The sequence below is a fragment of the Ursus maritimus genome, unplaced genomic scaffold, assembly GCF_017311325.1.
Source record: "Ursus maritimus isolate PB19 unplaced genomic scaffold, ASM1731132v1 scaffold_10, whole genome shotgun sequence".
Taxonomy (NCBI): Eukaryota; Metazoa; Chordata; class Mammalia; order Carnivora; family Ursidae; genus Ursus; species Ursus maritimus.
The window spans coordinates 35,722,081-35,740,969 of NW_024423344.1; the positions used below are offsets into that span (position 1 = coordinate 35,722,081).

Consider the following 18,889-nt stretch of genomic DNA (forward strand, 5'->3'; position numbering starts at 1 on the left):
TAATGTTAAATCAAGAACTGTCAATCAGCACCATTTGTTTGTAATCCCTCATCAGAACCCATTGCCTCTGTCTGAACATTCACAGGGAAGAATGCAGAGAGCATATCTGCAAGCACTTAACCTTCATCAACCAACATTCATGCGTGCTCATTAACATTTTTTTTTCCCACTTTCGAGCATGACACAGCTCATACCAGAATAATAACTCGCTGATAATTGTTCAAGACAACAGCTGGACAGGCAGAGTGCAGAGGTGAACACTCTCATAGATTATGGGGTACAGTAATGCATTACAATTAGTATAAAGAGTCATATGCTCATGTTCGATAGTTTTCAAAAAAAAAAAAAAGTTAAGAAAATGTCATTAGCAAAAACAGCAATCCCCTCTAACTTTAACTCTGCATGGCTCACTGCCTGATTCTCTAAACGCTTCACTGTTTTGGTATAAACCAATGACAACCACTGACCCCAGTTACTTTCATGAATGGAAGCAGTCATTTTGATGTAGTATAGTCAGACATGATCTAAACTTCAATCTAAAGACCACAATGAGGGAAGGGAACATTTTACACCTTTCTAACAGTTGTTTTGTATTAAATCTCATAAGATTATTATTATACAAAAAAGTGGCATTGAATACTAGGTCTTAAAGATGAATTCAAATTAATATCACTGAAGAAACCTTAAATATCAATAAAAAAGGAATCCTAAGCTATGGAAGGAACTTAGAGAATATACAGTCCAGATGCCTAATTCATAACAGCTACTCTTCTTCTTTGCCATCAAGCCATACAAATGAAATTACTATAATGGTTGGAAAAGGTAATCAAGAGGACATGATCACCAGTTGATCCTTGAGCTTGACTCAGGCAACTGGAGATTCCTCACCTGCTGCCTTTGGAATGTATGCTCTGACTACTGTTCCCACAGTGGGAGCTGCTCCAAGAACATAGCCTTGAGAGAGTAGGGTTTTGCTGAAACCATCTAGATGTATACATGACTGAACCCAGTTAAAGCCTCTATATAAACTTTTAAGATTTGATGGGTAAGAGCAGACATCTACTCATCTTGCAGCTGCCCAAAACATGTCTAATAAGTTAAGTTCCCTTCCTTTTTAAACCTGCCACCTACCAATCTGGAATGGTCTGCCTCCTTCTATGGTCCCTCCTTGCCCTCTGTAAACAAGGGACCAGTTTGTGAACCAATACTAAGAGTTGCCATTTATGAAGTAATGTGAATCAGGTATCATGCTAGGCATTCAGTAGACAGGGTCTCTTAATAATCTTGTGAGTAGCTATTAACCTCTTTTCAGATGAGAAAATTTATCTGAAAAAGACTGCAAATTCATCCGAATTAAAAAAAAGAGAGCAAGAGAGAGACAGGATTCCAACCACGCATTCTGATTCCAAAAATGAAGCTTTTCATTATTAATTTTTTTATATCAGAATCTTGCTTCTATTTCCATATTATATTCCAGCATTCTGGCTATCTAACTATTTGACTCTCTAGAATTAGGCCAATTCCTGAAAGGTCTTTATTCTAAGATACAGCACTTAAAATTCCACATTTTCCCCCACTATTTTCATGTACAAGAAGCCTCTCTTAAAATTCATATAATCTCCAGTCTTTGTACTTTAATTCGTTTCCCTTTGACATCCCTCTACCTTTTATTTCTGTCACCACCCAACTTAGAATTTCCAACCAAACTCCTTCAGGTAGTTGCTACTATATCATTTCTCCATCTTACTTCTGTGTCATTTAGTCACAAATGTCTATGAGGTGAATTGCCAAACCTAAGTAAATGCAACAGTCCATTTCTCCAGTCCTACTTCCAGTTAGTGGTCATTGTCAAAGGAAATCACATAATCCACATTGGGATCCACTATAGTTTAATACAATAATCTTAAAAAAAAAAAAAAAAGCTCAATAATATAACCCAGAGCTCAATAAACTACAGCCCCATGAGCCAAGTCTGGGCTGCTTTTTGTAAATAACATATTACTAGAACACAGCTATGACCATCAGTTTACACAGAGGATGTGGCTGTTTTTGCTCTGTACTGGCACAACTGAGTAGCTATAACAAAGATCCCATGGCCCAGGGGACTAAAATATTCCCTATGTGGACTTAAACAAAAAAGCTTTGCCAGCCTATGATATAACCTATAATGAGGATCCATAACAGTATCTCAAGTCAACTGGGTAAAAATAAAAGCTATTTATCTTCAGCCTAAAATCTACAGACACCAACTTAATTCACACTATTAACCCTCAATCAGCCTATGTGCCACAATGCTTTCCAAAATCCACCAGCTAATGATGGTCTAAACCTGGCTGATTATACTTCCACAACTGTCTCTCATATCTATTGTACTCCCATGGAAGGAACCTAGATTCAGGACTTCAACAGCAATTTTCCGGGTAATTAGAGTGGTTCTCTCTACGGTACCCCAGCCTGCAGATTTTACCTACTACAACACAGAGCTGTCCAATACAGAGTTGTCAAACCAAAGCAGAGATTGAATCACATTGTATCTCTATTCAATACATTTCAATGTTTGTAACAAAATTTAATATATTTAATATTTTAAATTATTAATGTTTATGTTATAGAGCTAAACTTAAATGCCTGGATTTTCCATACAAAGACCTCCATAATATGGACACAACTGTATCCTGGTTCATCTTCCAGTGACATTGCCCCATCTTTGTCCCTCAATCCCCGCAGAAACTGAAGTACACACCATTACTACTCCTTAGCTCCCAAGCTGACAAATTTCCCCAAATACACCCAGCACACATGCCCATGCCTTTACTCACACTTTTTCTCCTTCTCCCTGTGTGTTCATTCACTAACCCATCCAACAAACTTATGAAGCAACAGTGAGCATCAGATACTGGCCTCAGTGAAAGGAATATAGTGGGCAGAAGGCAGACCTAGTTCTACCCATGGAAAGACTACAGTACAGTCCATTAGGAAAAGAGAACATTAAGTAAACACACAAATAAGAATTTCATGAGAATCACAAACCAGTGCTATGAATGAAAAGTAACTACATGGGATTGAATTGCAAAGGGATCTATCCTAATCTGGAAAGTCTGAGAAGGTATTTCTCAAAGGAAAAGTCACTAGAGCAAAGAAGAAAGTTTGCATGGGGTCAGCAAGATGAAGCTACCTCCCCTCGTGAGAACTTTTCTAATTAATCCAGTTTCAATCAATAGAGTTTTAAATATGTATAGTAGTTGTGATATAATGACTAGATATAATACCATATGGTCAGTCAAGATATTTTAAGAACTGTTTAATGGCATAGAATGCATATGTGCAAATAACACGAAAATATATCACATTCACACATTTTGAAAAGATAAAAGGGAATACAGGAAAACCCTACATTGATTTCAGGTAGGGTAGTAGTAGAGTTTAGGGTGGTACTTTTTTCTTTCATCCATTTCTAAACTTTCTGTAACATAATTATTTTATAATGAATAAATTATAGCCCTTTAGTTAACTATCTTCACAAAATTTTAAACAGATTATTTCATATACACTTCACTCATATATAATATTTTATAGTTATAATATAGAATAACCCATAACACATGTATCTTTCATGTCGACTTGCAAGCTTCCCAGTCATAAAACCTTTGAATCCTATCACTGTTCAAATTTGCAATATTATTATTTGTATCCCAATAAACTTGTATTAGCCTCTGTAAGAAGAGTTAATACACTTGAGTTCCTTATGCCCAATCAAATCTTTATATAAGAATAGCTTCAGGGGCGCCTGGGTGGCATAGCGGTTAAGCGTCTGCCTTCGGCTCAGGGCGTGATCCCGGCATTATGGGATCGAGCCCCACGTCAGGCTCCTCCGCTATGAGCCTGCTTCTTCCTCTCCCACTCTCCCTGCTTGTGTTCCCTCTCTCGCTGGCTGTCTCTATCTCTAATAAATAAATAAAATCTTTAAAAAAAAAAAAAAGAATAGCTTCAGTAAATTTTGAATATTTTAAAAGCTTAAAGTCAACACGAAAGAAAGAAAGAAAGAAAGAAAGAAAGAAAGAAAGAAAGAAAGAAAGAAAGAAAAGAAAAGAAAAGAAAAGAAGTGTTTGCAAGGATGTGGAGAAATTAGAACCCTTATGCATTGCTGGAGGGAATGTAAAAAGACTCAGCCACTGTACAAAACAGTTTGGCAGCTCCTCAAAAAGCTAAATACACAATTACCACATGATACAGCAATTCCACTCCTAAATCTGTTACCCAAAGAATGGAAAACAGGTATTTAAACAAATACATGTTCACACATGTTCATAGCAACACTACTCACAATAGCCCAGAAAGGGGGGGGGCAGTTTCAATATGCAAAGAACGAATAAAAACTTCATATACACACAGGATGGTATATACAGGCAAGAGTATATACAGAAAAGGAATGTAGTACTGATACCTGCTACAACGTGTATGATCCTAAAAACTATCATGCTAAGTGGAAGAAGCCAGACACAAAAAGGTCACATATTGTGGGTCTCCCATTTATATGAAACAGCCAGTATAAATTCACACAGACAGAAAACAGATCGGTGGTTGCCAGGGCTGGAGAGAAAGAACGAAGGGGGAGAAACTGCTTAATGGGTACAGGGTTTCACTTTGGACTGATGGAAATGTTTTAAAACTAGACAAGTGGTGGTTGCACCCCGTTGTGAATGTCCTAAATGCCAAGGAATTATTCACTTAAAAATGGTTTTTATGTGATATGAATTTCATCTACCAAAAAAGAAAAAAATCAATATCTAACAAAGGTGCAATTTTCAGGGGGGAGAAAAAACTATAAATGTGTTACAATCTGTTTTTTAACACTTATTCGTGGTTTGCACACATGGAATCAAGGTCCATCCAACAATAAGACAGAATTTACCTCAACTCTTTCCTCCTTCTTATATAGATTCCTGCNGCTAAACCAAGCAAGAAAGGTCAGTCATTTCAGCATCTAGATCCTGAACCTATCCCACTCTCAATCACTTTTGTTGTTCTGATTTTTTTTAACCTAATTTACAGAAGAGCTTGTCTTTCAATCAGAGCTACAGTCATCAGTGGCAGAGTTAATTGGAGTCTTGACCGCTTAAATATTTCTACTCTCCATCCAAAATTCCTATTTGTTTAAAATGAAAAAAAAAAAAGAGCTTGTTGGAGGAGGATGAAATTATCGTATTTCTCTTTTAAAGGAATGAGAAATCATTCATTCATTCGGCAAACATTCATCCACTCCCCACAAATGTGTCAGGCATTCTGTTAGGTGATAGCAATACAGCAGTAAAGGAAAACAAAGACCCCTCCCCTAAAGGAGTTTAAATTCCAATGAGGGCAAAGAAAGAACAAGACAAACATATGCTCAGTAAATAAGAATATGTTAGAAGTTGATAAATGATTTTTACAAAGAAAACAACAAACTGGGTAGAAAGAACTGGCACGGAGACAGAGGGGCGGAGCGCATGGAAAACTGTGGCAGTGCTGAGTAGGAAAGCAAGTGCAAGAGCCTCACTGCGAAGGTGACACTGGAGTCAAGACTCAAGATGGTAAGAGACTTCGTTTTTCCTCTTCCATGTCCAAGGAAGGGAACTTCTGGGGGCGTATCAGGGGGCTCTCCAATGTGGCTGAAGAAAAAGAACAAAGGTAGTACGAGATGAAGTGAGCGAGCAGAGCAACAGGAGAAGGAAGGGTTTCCAGAGGCTCTGGCACGCTCCCAGGAAAAGAGAAAGGGTTCAACCATGTGAAAGCAAAAGCCTGCATGCCAGGCGGCAGCCAGGGGCAGAACCCAGGCAAGTTCTCCAGTGCCCACCCTGGCGGAAGGCATCCCGCCAATAAGGCGGCCGCAGCAGCAGCTCCCGCGGGGAACTTTCCTAGGAGATGAAGAATGGGTAGAGACCGCAAATTAAAACATTCAGGCTAAATGATGAAGACACAGGGAGAGGCAATGAGATGCACAGCCAAACTTGGTGAAAAAACAGACCAAAGTTACTGAAGTCTAGTGTATAAAGCAGAAAAAAATAACAGGAAGAATACAGCTAGAAATACAAGTTGGACCAGACCCCAAAAAGCTACCAATAACAGAAGTTTTTTTTTTTTTTCTTTTTAATCCTTTAGAATGCGTGCACACATGGGATATGATAAATGTGCTATTTGTAGGGGTGGAAAATCTGAAGACAGCTGGCATTACTGTCTTAGGAAGAGGAAGAACAGGAGAAAACAACACAAAAGGTATTTAAGGGAAAAAAAGGTTGGAAGTACATAGGTAACGGATGAAATGGTTATTAGAGCTTCCAAAGGTTAAAGGAACAAGAGAAGAGGTCACTGTGCCACACAGGTAGTCAGGGGAGCTGACATCAAGGTCATTTCCATACCAGTGCATGTGGACTTTGACACACTCTCCCTCTTCCCGTTTCGGTCTAACCAGGAGATAGGGGCAAGAACACAAGGTATGACGTCAGGAAGAAGTGAATTCTTGACTTCAGCGACCTAGAGCGCCAGATGTTTAACTTCTCTGAGCCTCAGCCTCTGCATGTGAACAGGAGATGAAAGCCTAAATCTCACCATGCAAGGACCGGCCACAGTTACTGGGGCCGAGCAGGCGCTCCTTTCCCTGTACTGTTTAAGTCAGCTCCTTTTTCTCATTGCTTTTTGCTTCCAACAGCTGTTCTGGACTTCTTACAACCCTAATATAATCAAGAATAATGAGAAATTTTGATTTATTGAGGTTGTAAGTTACGTTTATTCATTAAGAACATATTCACGAAAATAGCTTTTTTGATAAAGCACACCTCAGAGATACAAAAATGGGCATGGAATGATCCCGTCAGTTGCCTTCTCTGTACTCAACAATCTTGCAGAGGAAAACAGACAGTAAAAAATGAAGTCACAATCCAGGGGTGATCAATTTTGGATTATCTGCTTCATGGAAGGATATTCTTTCATAAACATGTAAGTTTACGAAACACACACACATCTAGGAAATTCTATGACAACAGTATCGTTACCACACTGAAGCTGACACGACTGTTGCTTTCCTGGCTATCAGCACTGAAAACACGGCTCAATCTACCACAGCGGGTAATGGAAATACAAATGACTGGTCAGTGGAAAAAGCTCCTATTCACTTTTCTATAGATAGGCAAGATGTGAAATGAAGCACAATAAAACTTGAGGAAAGTATTATTCAGAAAAAGTATAATTTTAAAACAGACACACATTAAATCTCCAAACACTAATATCCCTCATTTAAAAACAAACACAATTATTACGCTGGCCATTTCGACACTTCTGGGTTGACTCTTATGCTACGGGAGCAGAGCGCCAAACTGTCCCACTGTGACCTGTGAAACCCTGAAAAATAATTGGTTCTCTAATTGAAAAAGAAAAGAAGATGAACGGAGGAAGAAGAGCTCTGCTTCGGGAAGAATGAGGCTAAGGCAGTGTCATGATGGAAGAGTAGACCGGCAAATGAGTAAGAGCCAACAATTAAATTAAAATAAATTGCTTATTTTGTGTGAAATGTGATTGCATTAGATGTTTCTGATAAATGGGATTTCCTCAGTGATGAATTTTTTCCAATTAAAATAAACTTTTTATATATTGTATTTGAAATTGCCCAGTAAAATATGCAATTATACCAATATATATTTTCCAGGTTGTAATGAAATTATATGTTCATATCCATTTACAGATGCTTATGAGGTCTGAGTAATATCTGGACCAGGAAAACATCCCTCTTCTCAGGGTCTCTATCACAAAACAAGAATTATTCAGATACAAATATGTTGTGAAACATCGGTAGAACAAGAGTAACAATCTGGATTTTAAAATATTTAACTAAACTTCAAAGTGAGGAAATTGTTTTTCAACAGTGTAGAAAACTAATAATGTAATCATAAGTTATCTCCCAAGAGTTAATAATGTATAAAACAGTACACATTTTTCTAAATTAGAACTAGTCTTTCTTTCTTAAAATACATTGTAACAAGTAAGAGTAAAGAACCAATTTGTTTTTATTTTATTTTTTTTTAAGATTTTTATTTATTCATTTGAGAGAGAGAAAGAGGGAGCGAGAGCATGGGGGAGGGAGGAAGGGGAAGTCAGAGGGAGAGGGAGAAGCTGACTCCCCGCTGAGCAAGGAGCTGGAAGCAGGGACTCGATCCCAGGACCACTGGGATCATGACCTGAGCAGAAGGCAGACAGTTAACCGACTGAGCCACCCAGGTACCCCACCAATTTTTTTTAAATACCAATGGTTCTTTAGGTTTTTGGAGGGTGTTTCTGGGTTAATACACACACACACACACACACACACACACAGAATTTAATAATTTCTCAGAAGAAAAAATAAACTTTATAGTGTGCATTACAAGCTAGGAAATACATAGACTGTGATACCTGTTGCCCATTAATTAAATACAGTAATATTTGAAGAAAGGAAAAAAAATCTTTCTTGGCACTTAGAAAGACATATATAAGGAATTCCAGAAAGGCACTTAGCTGTGTTAACAAAAACATGTTAATGAGATTAATAAAGATCTGAAGCTCAATAACACTTAGTGAACAGAACAAATAATTTATAAAGTTAAAATGCCCCAGGACCCTGAGACGGCATTCCTGTAAAAGGAACGGAAAGCTGAAGGAGACACACGTAATTTTAATGAGTGGAATTAACAGGGCCAAGTACCTTGTGAAATGTTGCAATTTTATGACAACCACTCATCCTAGCACCCCGTCCTCCTCTGTGGAAGATGACCCTATTCTAATCCCTAGAACCATAAATATGTTACCTTAGGGGGAAAACGGAACTTTGCAGATGTGATTAAGGTTAGAGACCCAAAGACCGGGACATTAGCATGGATTAGCCAGGTGCACCCAATTGAATCCCATGGTTCTTCAAAAAGAGTCTGAGAAGGATATAATTAAGGAAGCCATGTACATGGGCAGCTCTAGAAGCTAGACAAGGCAAAGAAGGGGACAGACTGTCCCCCAGAGCCCCCAGAATGTAGCCCTGTTGACACCTTGATTTTAGCCCCGTGAGACCATGATGCACTTCCAACAGAACTGTAAAACAGTAAATTTGCATTAATTGTCAAATTCACAGTAATTTGTTATAGCAGCAATAGAAAATTAATACAAAGCCCCATTTGTGAGCATAATGATTCCTCTCTACCCTATGTTGGAAATGGACAGAAAGCTAAGAAAGTGGAGAAGCTAATCCTGAGTCCCAACATACTGGGATGCTGAAGGTACCAAATCTGAAGACAACCAACCACCAGACTTCTTGTCTAAATCACTTTTAGCTGGGTACTGTTTCCTGCAGGCAAAGCTCTTCACAGAATCAACGGAAAACACTGATTTATATACACTAATACAGCACGTAAATTTCCAAGGTTGCCCTCCAATCTTAGATTTGGAGGCTGTAAGACATTCTAAAATAAATACCTCTCACTTCAGGAGTTTCACCCCCCTTACCGATTATTTGACATGCAATGAGAAAAGTAGAAATACCAATATTCATTATCAATTAAGTTATAAAGACAGCTCTATGTATTTCCTTTATAAGTCACCACTTTAGGAAACAAGAATTGGGCAGAACCACTCGAAGTTCTTAATATGTCGGAACAGTGGAACTTCAACAATTGTATATGGTTCGCCTAAATCATTTCTTTAGCTTATATCATAAAGCAGGAGGAGGGAAAAAAAAATCTATTCCTGAAAAATTATCACTCCTCTGAACCTTCTGCTAGCACTCTATGAAAATAACAAAATTAACAGTTATCACCCTTCCTGCAAACCCTGGGGAGAATTTAGGCCATAAGCTCTACTTGGCTCTTGTATTTGCCTATCAACTACACGTCCCCTAGGCCTTAATGCATCCCAGTTCTGTAATTACATTAAGCCATACATAGTATCCTCGCTAATCTTTGAAACCGTAAATAACTGTCAAAAATAATCATGAATAATTAACAAGAACCAGTCAGGTTTTATAAGATACAGACTGAGCTTTTCAAGTTCACACTCAAATCATTAGCTCAAAGCTCGAAACCCAAATCACACCAAGTTAAAAGTTAAGATTCTCAGTTTTTAAATTTCATAAAATCACAAAAATTATTGGCTCAGCTCCATTAATGATCTATAAACTGAAAGAAATCATGTAAAAACTCAGAAAAATTAAGAAAAAAAACCAAAACAAACGGTTCTTTATGCCTGATTCAACAGATCCCTCCCTCTCCCTGAACTTAATAAAGCCTTTGACAGTGAAGACATACACGAAAATGAAAGAAACAGGATGTACAGAATCTATTGTTTTCTAAAACTGATGGTATGAATCAGTGTTACAGAAATAAATCTTCTGAAGTGGCCACTAACATAGGTCAATCAACTCAGCAGTCCTATGGTTTGAAAGGCTTCATTTGGAAGTGGGGCTAAAGCTGTCCAGGTCACAAGAGAGATTCAGAAGAGGTACACAAAATTTTACAACTGGAAATGAGCCCGCATTCTCAAAATTTAATTTCGGCTAATAATTCCTGATCAACTACAATGAGCTGGGCATTGCAAAAGATGCTTTAAAATCTTCATGCTATAATCCTCACATCACCTTGTGAGATGGATATCATGTCCCCCATTTTATAAAGAACTACAGCTGCCAAAGCCGGGGTCATACACGGGTGTGGGGGGGGGACTCCACAGTCCCTCTCTCCGCCTGTACACGCCACAGCATGGTGTTAGTATTTACAGCTCAAATACTTACAGAAGTGAATAGAGGGACCAAATGATGAAAGACGGTCTTAATAAAAAATGGCAAGTTTTTAAAGCCTTTAATATAAATTGTGGGATGAGGGTGAACTGCTGTGGGGCAGCGGTAAGGTGGTGGGAGATGAGAGGGAAATTATTTTAAATCAAAGAAGAGCACTTTAAATAAAACATAATAGGATTTCTTTTAATCAGAGAACCAGCGCGGCACAGCAGAGGGGCAATGGCTTTAGACTCAGATCTGTATTCCATTCAGAGTGGCAGCTCCTTTTAGCTCAACTTCGCTTGAAGAGTGTAACTTTTTCTTACATATAAAATCTATGCAATATTTGCCTTGGTTCTTCCGCAGGATTGTTTTGGGGAAAAAATAAGATATAGGAAGTACACACAACTGCTAAAAAAACAAAAGATATATATATCATCAATACTGTTGTATTATTATCTAATTAAGGAGTTTTGTATTTTTGCCAGATTTGATATGTGTTTTTATTAAGAAATACATTAGTCTATTAAAGTGGACCCAAAACGGACAACCTGATGTTAAAGTCACCATAAAAAGGAATTCCTAGTTGGATAAATTACAAATAATGTACTGGTCCCTTGAATTAAGGAACTGGACCGCTTCTCAGAATAATTGTTAAATGCAGAAAATAAAATACGTAGATCTCCCTTTAGGAAGGAGCGCACTTGGCTGGCAAGGTCCACGCTGTTACCACCCTCAGGAGGCTCCCTGGCTTCTGAGTCCAGACCACGCGATTCCTGGGCACCCTGAGCCAATGGCCGAGCATGGCAGGAGCACTAGCCCGGGCTACCAGGGCCCTCCCAGGACTCCCCTAACAGGCACTCTGCTCCAGAGCTCCCTCCCAACTAGGATGGCTGAGAATTTGTCATATTACATCATGGCTTAAGGTTCTTCTTACCCACTCCTGCTTTCCCCACCTTCTACCCTTCACAGGCATTACCCACGGCATACCCCCTAAAAACCCCTCCTGTGCTCCAACCTCTCAGCATCTGCTCTTGGAAGACCCAACTGACAAAACAGGCTTCTTTGTGAATGTATTAAACAACATCTAGCTGCAGGTCTCACAACTACCCTAACTTTGAAGTAGTGAGGAGTTTCAATAGTATTTTAATATATCTGAAATAATTCTAATGGGATATAAATAAAAGTATATATAAATTTTACAGGTAGAAATGGCATAGGTGATGTGTTTGTTGCCTATATTTATAATTAAAGGAAAAGTTAAATTTCGATTAGAGGTTAGCAAAAGTATGATTTTTTTTTTCTTCATCCAAGTTCAAAGACCCCAAGTTAAGACTTGGAAATAACCACTCTTTAAAGACACAGACAACTAGACAAGTGAGAGTCATGATAACCAAAGGTTTCTAACCTGGTGTTTCTCCTTAGATGCCAGGAAATCCGTGAATGCTTGTGTTAAATGCACAGAACGTGTTACAGATCATAAACTGTGACTAAACGATTTAACTTTGAGGGACAAAACACACCCAGCTCACCTAAATACAAATATATAATTACCTCTAAATCTAACTTAGGAAATTCAAGGTGAAAAAGTCATTTTCATAAAGAGGTTTTTTTTTTCCCCATTACAAAAGAATTTACTACATTGTTTATTTAGTATCCAATTCCGACAGCACACAATGCATCAGGAAGCCTCCTACCCCTATCTCCTTCGGACTCTCCTACCACGACCCCACGCTCTCGAGCTCCAGTGGTGGCATCCGGGTGCAAAATGAACGCCACGTGGTCCTATCTCCTCCAAGCCTGGCAAAAGTGTGTGGAGGTAGGCATGGGGGGACAGGGAAGAATGCAGAACAGGGAGAGGAAGGGGGCAGTGAACAGCCAGATTTACAAATATTAAGATTAAAATCGTGCATTCAGAAGGGTGAGTCTCCTTTGTATTTTCAGGTGAATGATACTGTACGCTAATGATGAGTGGGAGACTTGAGCGCTAGAACATAATGCAGACAAGGCAAAAAAAGAACCACCTGAAATAGGGACGTGTCCTTTGAGCAACCAGGGGCCAACAGAAGATGCCCAGAGTCAATGGGGGAGAAGAAAGAAGATACAGGAAATCCTGAGGGTAAAAAAAAATGTTTGAGGACAATAAAATGTAACAACCTTACAATGTTGTCGAGAGGACAGCTACAGGTGCAAACTACAGAATTAAAACACCAATCTAGAAGGAACACAGTTTACCCCAATCTACTACTAGTCAAGTGACTCCAATGAATCCAGGGCTCCCCAGTACCATTCCTCTCTCCAATGTTAAAAGGAAAAGAGAGAAGAGGAAAAAAGCAGAGGTGGGGAGGGAGATATGTTTATGGGCACCTCCTCCCCCCCCATGCACACACATCTAAGCCTCCTCCCTTTCTGCTTGTAGCTTCTGTACAAGTAATATGCCTAGTTACAGGAGCCTTTAAAACTCCAGTCGCAGCCTGCCAAAGATATGCTGTATAACTAAGCATGTAACTAGAGCATTCTGGGACTTGAAAGTTGCCTGTGGCTCCAGGCTAAATAAACCCACTCTCTTTAGCCTTTTTCTCTAAGTGCTATTTCTTTAAAGCTTTCAGAATACGTTTCTGTTTCTTTGGCAACCCAACACAAAATACAAATAATTGGTAACAATGAGATACTTTCTAATGGTGAAGCAAGACATTCCTGACCTATCCTATCATTTCTTTAAGTCCTTAGTTATTATCAGATTCAGACAAGAACCAAAGGATAAATCCCTAAGGAAATATTTCATTCTTCATGGACTTCCTCCTCAATCTTTCCAAATTAGTGTTTGTCAAATGTCTCTTCAGAAAACTTTAAGATATGTTGCATTCATCTTGGCATCACCTCTTTATTAACACACATTCCGGAAAAAAACACTCTGTTATAAATTATATTATTCCTCTTAATGTAGGCTTGTGAGGTAGTTTAGGATTTTTTTTTAATCACTTTTGTTCATACAGAGGAATAAATTGTGTTTCAAATACAAAGCAACATCCTGAACACAGCCAAGTCCCTGGGATAATCCATTGTTTATCACTCCCTACCCCAATACTTTGTCCACTGAACTATGATGTCAGAAATCTAAGCTTGATTTGTTTTTAAGTGCATAATCCATTAACTGTTTCCATATGCCATAACTGTTCAGTTGAGAAATTATTTATAAACCAGTTTATTGGCCCTATCTGGCAAATAGGATGCACCTGTTATAAAATGTGATTACTTCAGAAAGCTAACAATTGTGGAATCACATTTTTACAATAAATCAGTCTAAGTGAATTAGACTATTCACGTACTTTCAGAAAGCCCTTTAATCCCTATTAAGCGAACAGTTTGTGAATAATGAAAGTAATTAATATTAATTTTAGTTGATATATCCAACACCAATAACCTGTTAATATACTTGAATCCATTTTCCAACAGCCTGTAAAAATTAGCCAACAGATGCTTCCAATCTGGTAAAAAATACGCAGGTCATTAGCATTATTTTGATGATACCAAATGTTCGATATATGAATACTGTGTTTAAATTTCAAAGAGATATATACACAATTTTCTTTTATAATCTTGTTAAATTTTAACAGGAGCCCAAGAGAGTACAACATGGCAGTCCTTTCTGAATCAAAATCAACATTTGTCATTCCATTCCTCGTTCTTATGCTTCAACTTGACGGAGAACTTGACAGTTTCACGGAGATTGTGAAAGCAACACATGAATGGGCACATGTCTGCCCTTCTCTCTACAGTGTCCCCAGTGCCAAACACAAGGCCTAGGATACAACATATAGCCAATAAATATTTGCTGACTTGAACCGTGGTAGCCAAATATAGGAAAGAGAACAGGTTGGAGCAATGGATGAGAAAGAATGAAAAAAAGAAAAATATGAGGGAAAATGCCTACATGTTATTTTCAGAAGAATTTAAAATATGGAAAGTTAAGATAGAACTCAAAAATTTAGGACTGAGAAAGGCAAGGAAACCAAAGTGATACCTGAGAGCAAAATAAGGTATGAAAGAAAATGTGATACAACTGCATCAGGGAAACATGTTGATTTCAGAGGAAAAGGCTGAAAGAGTTTCCTGTACTCCTCAAGATAGGGCACAGGCACTTTCCTATTAAAGCAATGTTACAAACATCACAGGGAGGTTAGTTTAAAAGACAACATTATTAAAATCTAATGGGGGGGGGCATATAATAAAGAACAACCCAAATCAAGTGGAAACGTCCAAGCTCATACCTAGAATATCTTGTTATGTCTACCAGAGCATGGGCCAGGGTGGTATTCTGGGGAGTTAGCATTGCTGTGCAGAAGAAAAATCTCAGCAGAGATGTGGTCCTGATTAGGCAAGGTAACGTGAAGACCACTCCCTGAGTGGTCCACCACAGGGGCTCTACGGGTACTATTGGGCCACCATAAGGCCCTCCTCCTTTTCCAACTTTCAGGGTATAAGACCACTAAAACCCAGTCATCTTAACCTGAAAGTTTGTAAAACCCAAAGCAGTGTCTTCAGTGAGAAAAAATAATAATTAGTAAAAAAAATAAAAAATAAAAAAAAAAATAAAGGAGAGAGTATGTGATTAGAACAGATAGAGAGTAAATGATCGAATTCAGTTCCTTTTTTTTCTTTCTACCGGTTTCAAATGTTTAGGGAGCACAACTGATTGGCATTTACCATTGTGAATTCCTGGGATGGAACTGCTACCTTTGTAATCAGAGAAATAGCTCTGGGTTTTTTAACAAATTTATACCCCACTTCTCCCATTTCCCCTACCCACGACTCTGGCAACCACCAATCTATTCTCCGTATCATAAGCTTAGTTCGCTTTTATTGTTTGTTGTTTTGAGTTTCTACTAAAAGAGAAGTCATACAGTATTTGTCTTTCTCTGTCTGACTTATTTTCAATTAGCATAACGCCCTCAAGGTCCATCCATGTTGTCACAAAATGCCCTGGTTCTTCAACAAAAGAATTACTGCAACGAAAAACAGATAGGCTAGTTCTCTAAAAACCCTGTAGAGTCTCCAATGATGAGAATGCTGAGTCCTTCCCTGTTAAGCTGTGATGCAAACCAATGATGAAAATCAACCAGGAGGCAATGCCTCTACCTTCCTCTGCTAGCTGGGGGGCAGAGAGCAACTGTAGGGGCCACCTTGGACTGAATAATAAGTGACTAGGTGTATTTTTGAATTCTGCAGAAATCACAAAATTGATTCAAAGTAACCTCCGGAGTCATGGGAGACAGGCAAAAAATTAAGGTATGTACCTAAAGCCTCAAGGGCCAGGCCGTGAATAAAGAGAAAGGAGAAACATATCCACACGAGCAGTCTTCGGTCTTGTCTAAGCTTTCCACATACTCTTCTCTGGCCTTCCTTCCTCGTCTTTTCTACATAATAGTTATAGGAAATCCTGCTTTTCTGAAAGCAACAATTTTGTTTTCCAATAAAATACTAAAGTACTAGTCATGCTAAAAGGCACTCTTAATTCTCCTTGAATAACGTTTTCTAGGAATTATTCTTTAAAATCCAGACAAAAAGTTGTCACCTTCTCAGCTTGTTTCCTGTTGCCACTGTGAAATGTTGGCATCGCCCAGGGTGATAACCTTGGGCTCTCCCAACTTTTCTGATCACCATGGAAATATACTCCACTGTCACAGAAGAAAGAGGGTAGCATTTGAGCTGGGACCATAGAAGTCAGGGGCCTCTGCCAGCCTCTAAGTCAGATGAGAGACTCTGGGCCAAGGGGACAGCATGTCCAAAGGCAGAGAAGCATGGAAATACAGAACACTCAGAAAGAGATCATCCTTCCCTCACCTTACTCTTTATAACCGATATTCGAGTCAGCAAATACATTGTGTTTTTTTTTTCTTCAACCTTGAATCTCAAGGCTAAAGTTAGATGACTTAAGAATTTTTTAAAGGTCCAATTATTTCATTTAGGGCTAGCACTACAGCTAAATTAAAGACATGCTAACAAGTTTCCCTTTTGAGGCTCATTAATTAAGAAAGTAATCAGAGTAAAGAGGAAAAAAAAAAAAGAGTGTAGCTGGATGGCAATATTACTTAAATAGCTTTAAGGTACCACCATTTGTACCTACTAGGAAAGCAAAGGGAAAACTAATCAATTCCAGATTATGAAATCTGAAATTCTGAAGTGTTTTACATGTAAATACACATTTTAACTGCCATATATTTTCCTTGATTGCCTGAAGAGTGCACTAATCTTATTCAAAGAAAATCTTCATTCTCCATAATCAAAAGGTAAAATTAAGATCTGCTTACTTCACAAGTTTTCCTGGGATAAGCTTGCTGAGAAGATTCCTACTGTTTTCAAAGATCAAAATGCATCAGTTTTATTGTTTTGGTCAAGAACAATGCCCAAAAATATCTGCTGAAGGCTTTGGGTTTATCCCAAATTCTGGAAAACCACCTTAATTTACAATTACATTTTAGAGTTTCTAACTTACAATTACTTTTTAGAAAGAGATTCTAATTTACAATTATATTTTATAAGCATTTCAAAGGAATATCTTCCAATATCCTTTCACTGCCGTGGTTGTCAAGTTAAATCAGATACATAGCACAGTGCCTAACACATGGTATCTTTTTTTTTTTGAGAGCACAAATGGGGTGATGGAGTGGCAGAGACGGAGGGAGAAGCAGGGAGCCCAACGACATGGGGCTCAATCCCAGGACCCCAAAATCATGACCTGAGCCAAAGGCAGACACTTAACAGACTGAGCCACCCATGTGCCCCCATAGTAGGTATTTTAAGAAGTTAATTCCTCCTCTCTACAGCAAGCCTCCCATCTCCAGCTGGAGTACAATCTCTGTTCTCCAGCTCTCTGTCCTCAAAGAGCCCAGGGTCATAAGTGGCATAGTCTATGGTGAAAAGTTTCCTTTTTGAAAATTAAAAGGTAATCACGGATCTAAGTGTCTTGTAATATAGGCCTAAAATGTAAGCATTACATAACTTAAAAATCAGCTTAATAGCTTAAGTGGATAAGCTCGGAAACATGTGTAGTGGAAACCCAATTTTCAGACAAGAATAATGTTTGAGTTATTTAAAAACAAAACAAAAATCACACCAAACAAGTAAAAGCTACCGCAAAAAAAATTTGGAAATGAATGCTCTTACTTTTAATGAAAAGATCATATAACCTACTCATATACTCCTATTTTAAGCTCACTTTCAAAGTATTCTATAAATTTGGTATTTCTATCCCATGTGACTCATACTAATTATTGTGACAGTCACTCTAATATTAAAGGGAGGTAAAATTCTGACTAGAAGAAGGCTCACATTTTGTTTTTCTATGTCCCACTGACTAAAAGGAATTCTCATGCCAAATTTCTCTGGGAAAGCATCCTCCTTTTCAAAAGTCCAATTTAGAACATCTTCAAAAAAGATATTATACTAAAAATTGGAGAAAGTTCTGTATTAACCATTTGCATTTTAAAGATTGTTCATGAGATAATCCAAATAACAAAATTTGTATTTTAAACATTTCTTTTCATTAGATAATTTATTTAACCATTAGTGAAACAAAAATATCATGTCTAGGACTCTTAAAATACTGCTCTCAAGAAGTTAATGTATAAAAATTGGCAGCGTTAATGTACTAAAATGAATAAGCACGATGTTCAACCTACCTTTTTGTTGGCAACAAAACGTATTCTCAAGTTTACAAAGCAAATCCACATTTTCATACTTATTTTCATTTGCTTTTATCCAGAAACAGTTTTCAGTCATTTCGTGAGGTCTGATCTGCAATCAGAGAGATGGATTCATAAATAGTTCGGTGTTTCATCTGTCCCAATGCAATCGCTATGTTCAGACCCAGGGTCCCCTAGCTGCCAGCAGATGTTTATGAAGTAATCCCTGTAATATTTTTCCCCAAAGTGTGTTCAATAAAATCCAAGTTCCCCAGGAAGCTAAGGTTTTATTAAGGGAGGGAAAAAAAAATGTTCCACTATCACATAGTTGAGGGTTTGGAGAAGAGTGAAATAAAATTTGTTTCTTCTTAATTATACCTCTCAGAGTCTTTAATAATGCTCGTGTGCACTGCAACAATTCAAGTTCAGGATACATTACACA

The 18,889-nt window shown here is 38.1% G+C and overlaps 1 protein-coding gene across 3 annotated transcripts in view; it reads right to left on the minus strand.

The window, feature by feature from the left end:
• DIAPH3 (diaphanous related formin 3) overlaps nucleotides 1–18,889 on the minus strand; it is a 475,864-nt gene that overhangs the window by 277,490 nt on the left and 179,485 nt on the right. For all 3 annotated transcript variants that reach the window (XM_040623366.1, XM_040623355.1, XM_040623377.1), the window contains one exon: nucleotides 18,445–18,559. In XM_040623366.1, the coding sequence (XP_040479300.1) occupies nucleotides 18,445–18,559 (115 nt within the window). The remainder of the gene's footprint in view (nucleotides 1–18,444; nucleotides 18,560–18,889) is intronic.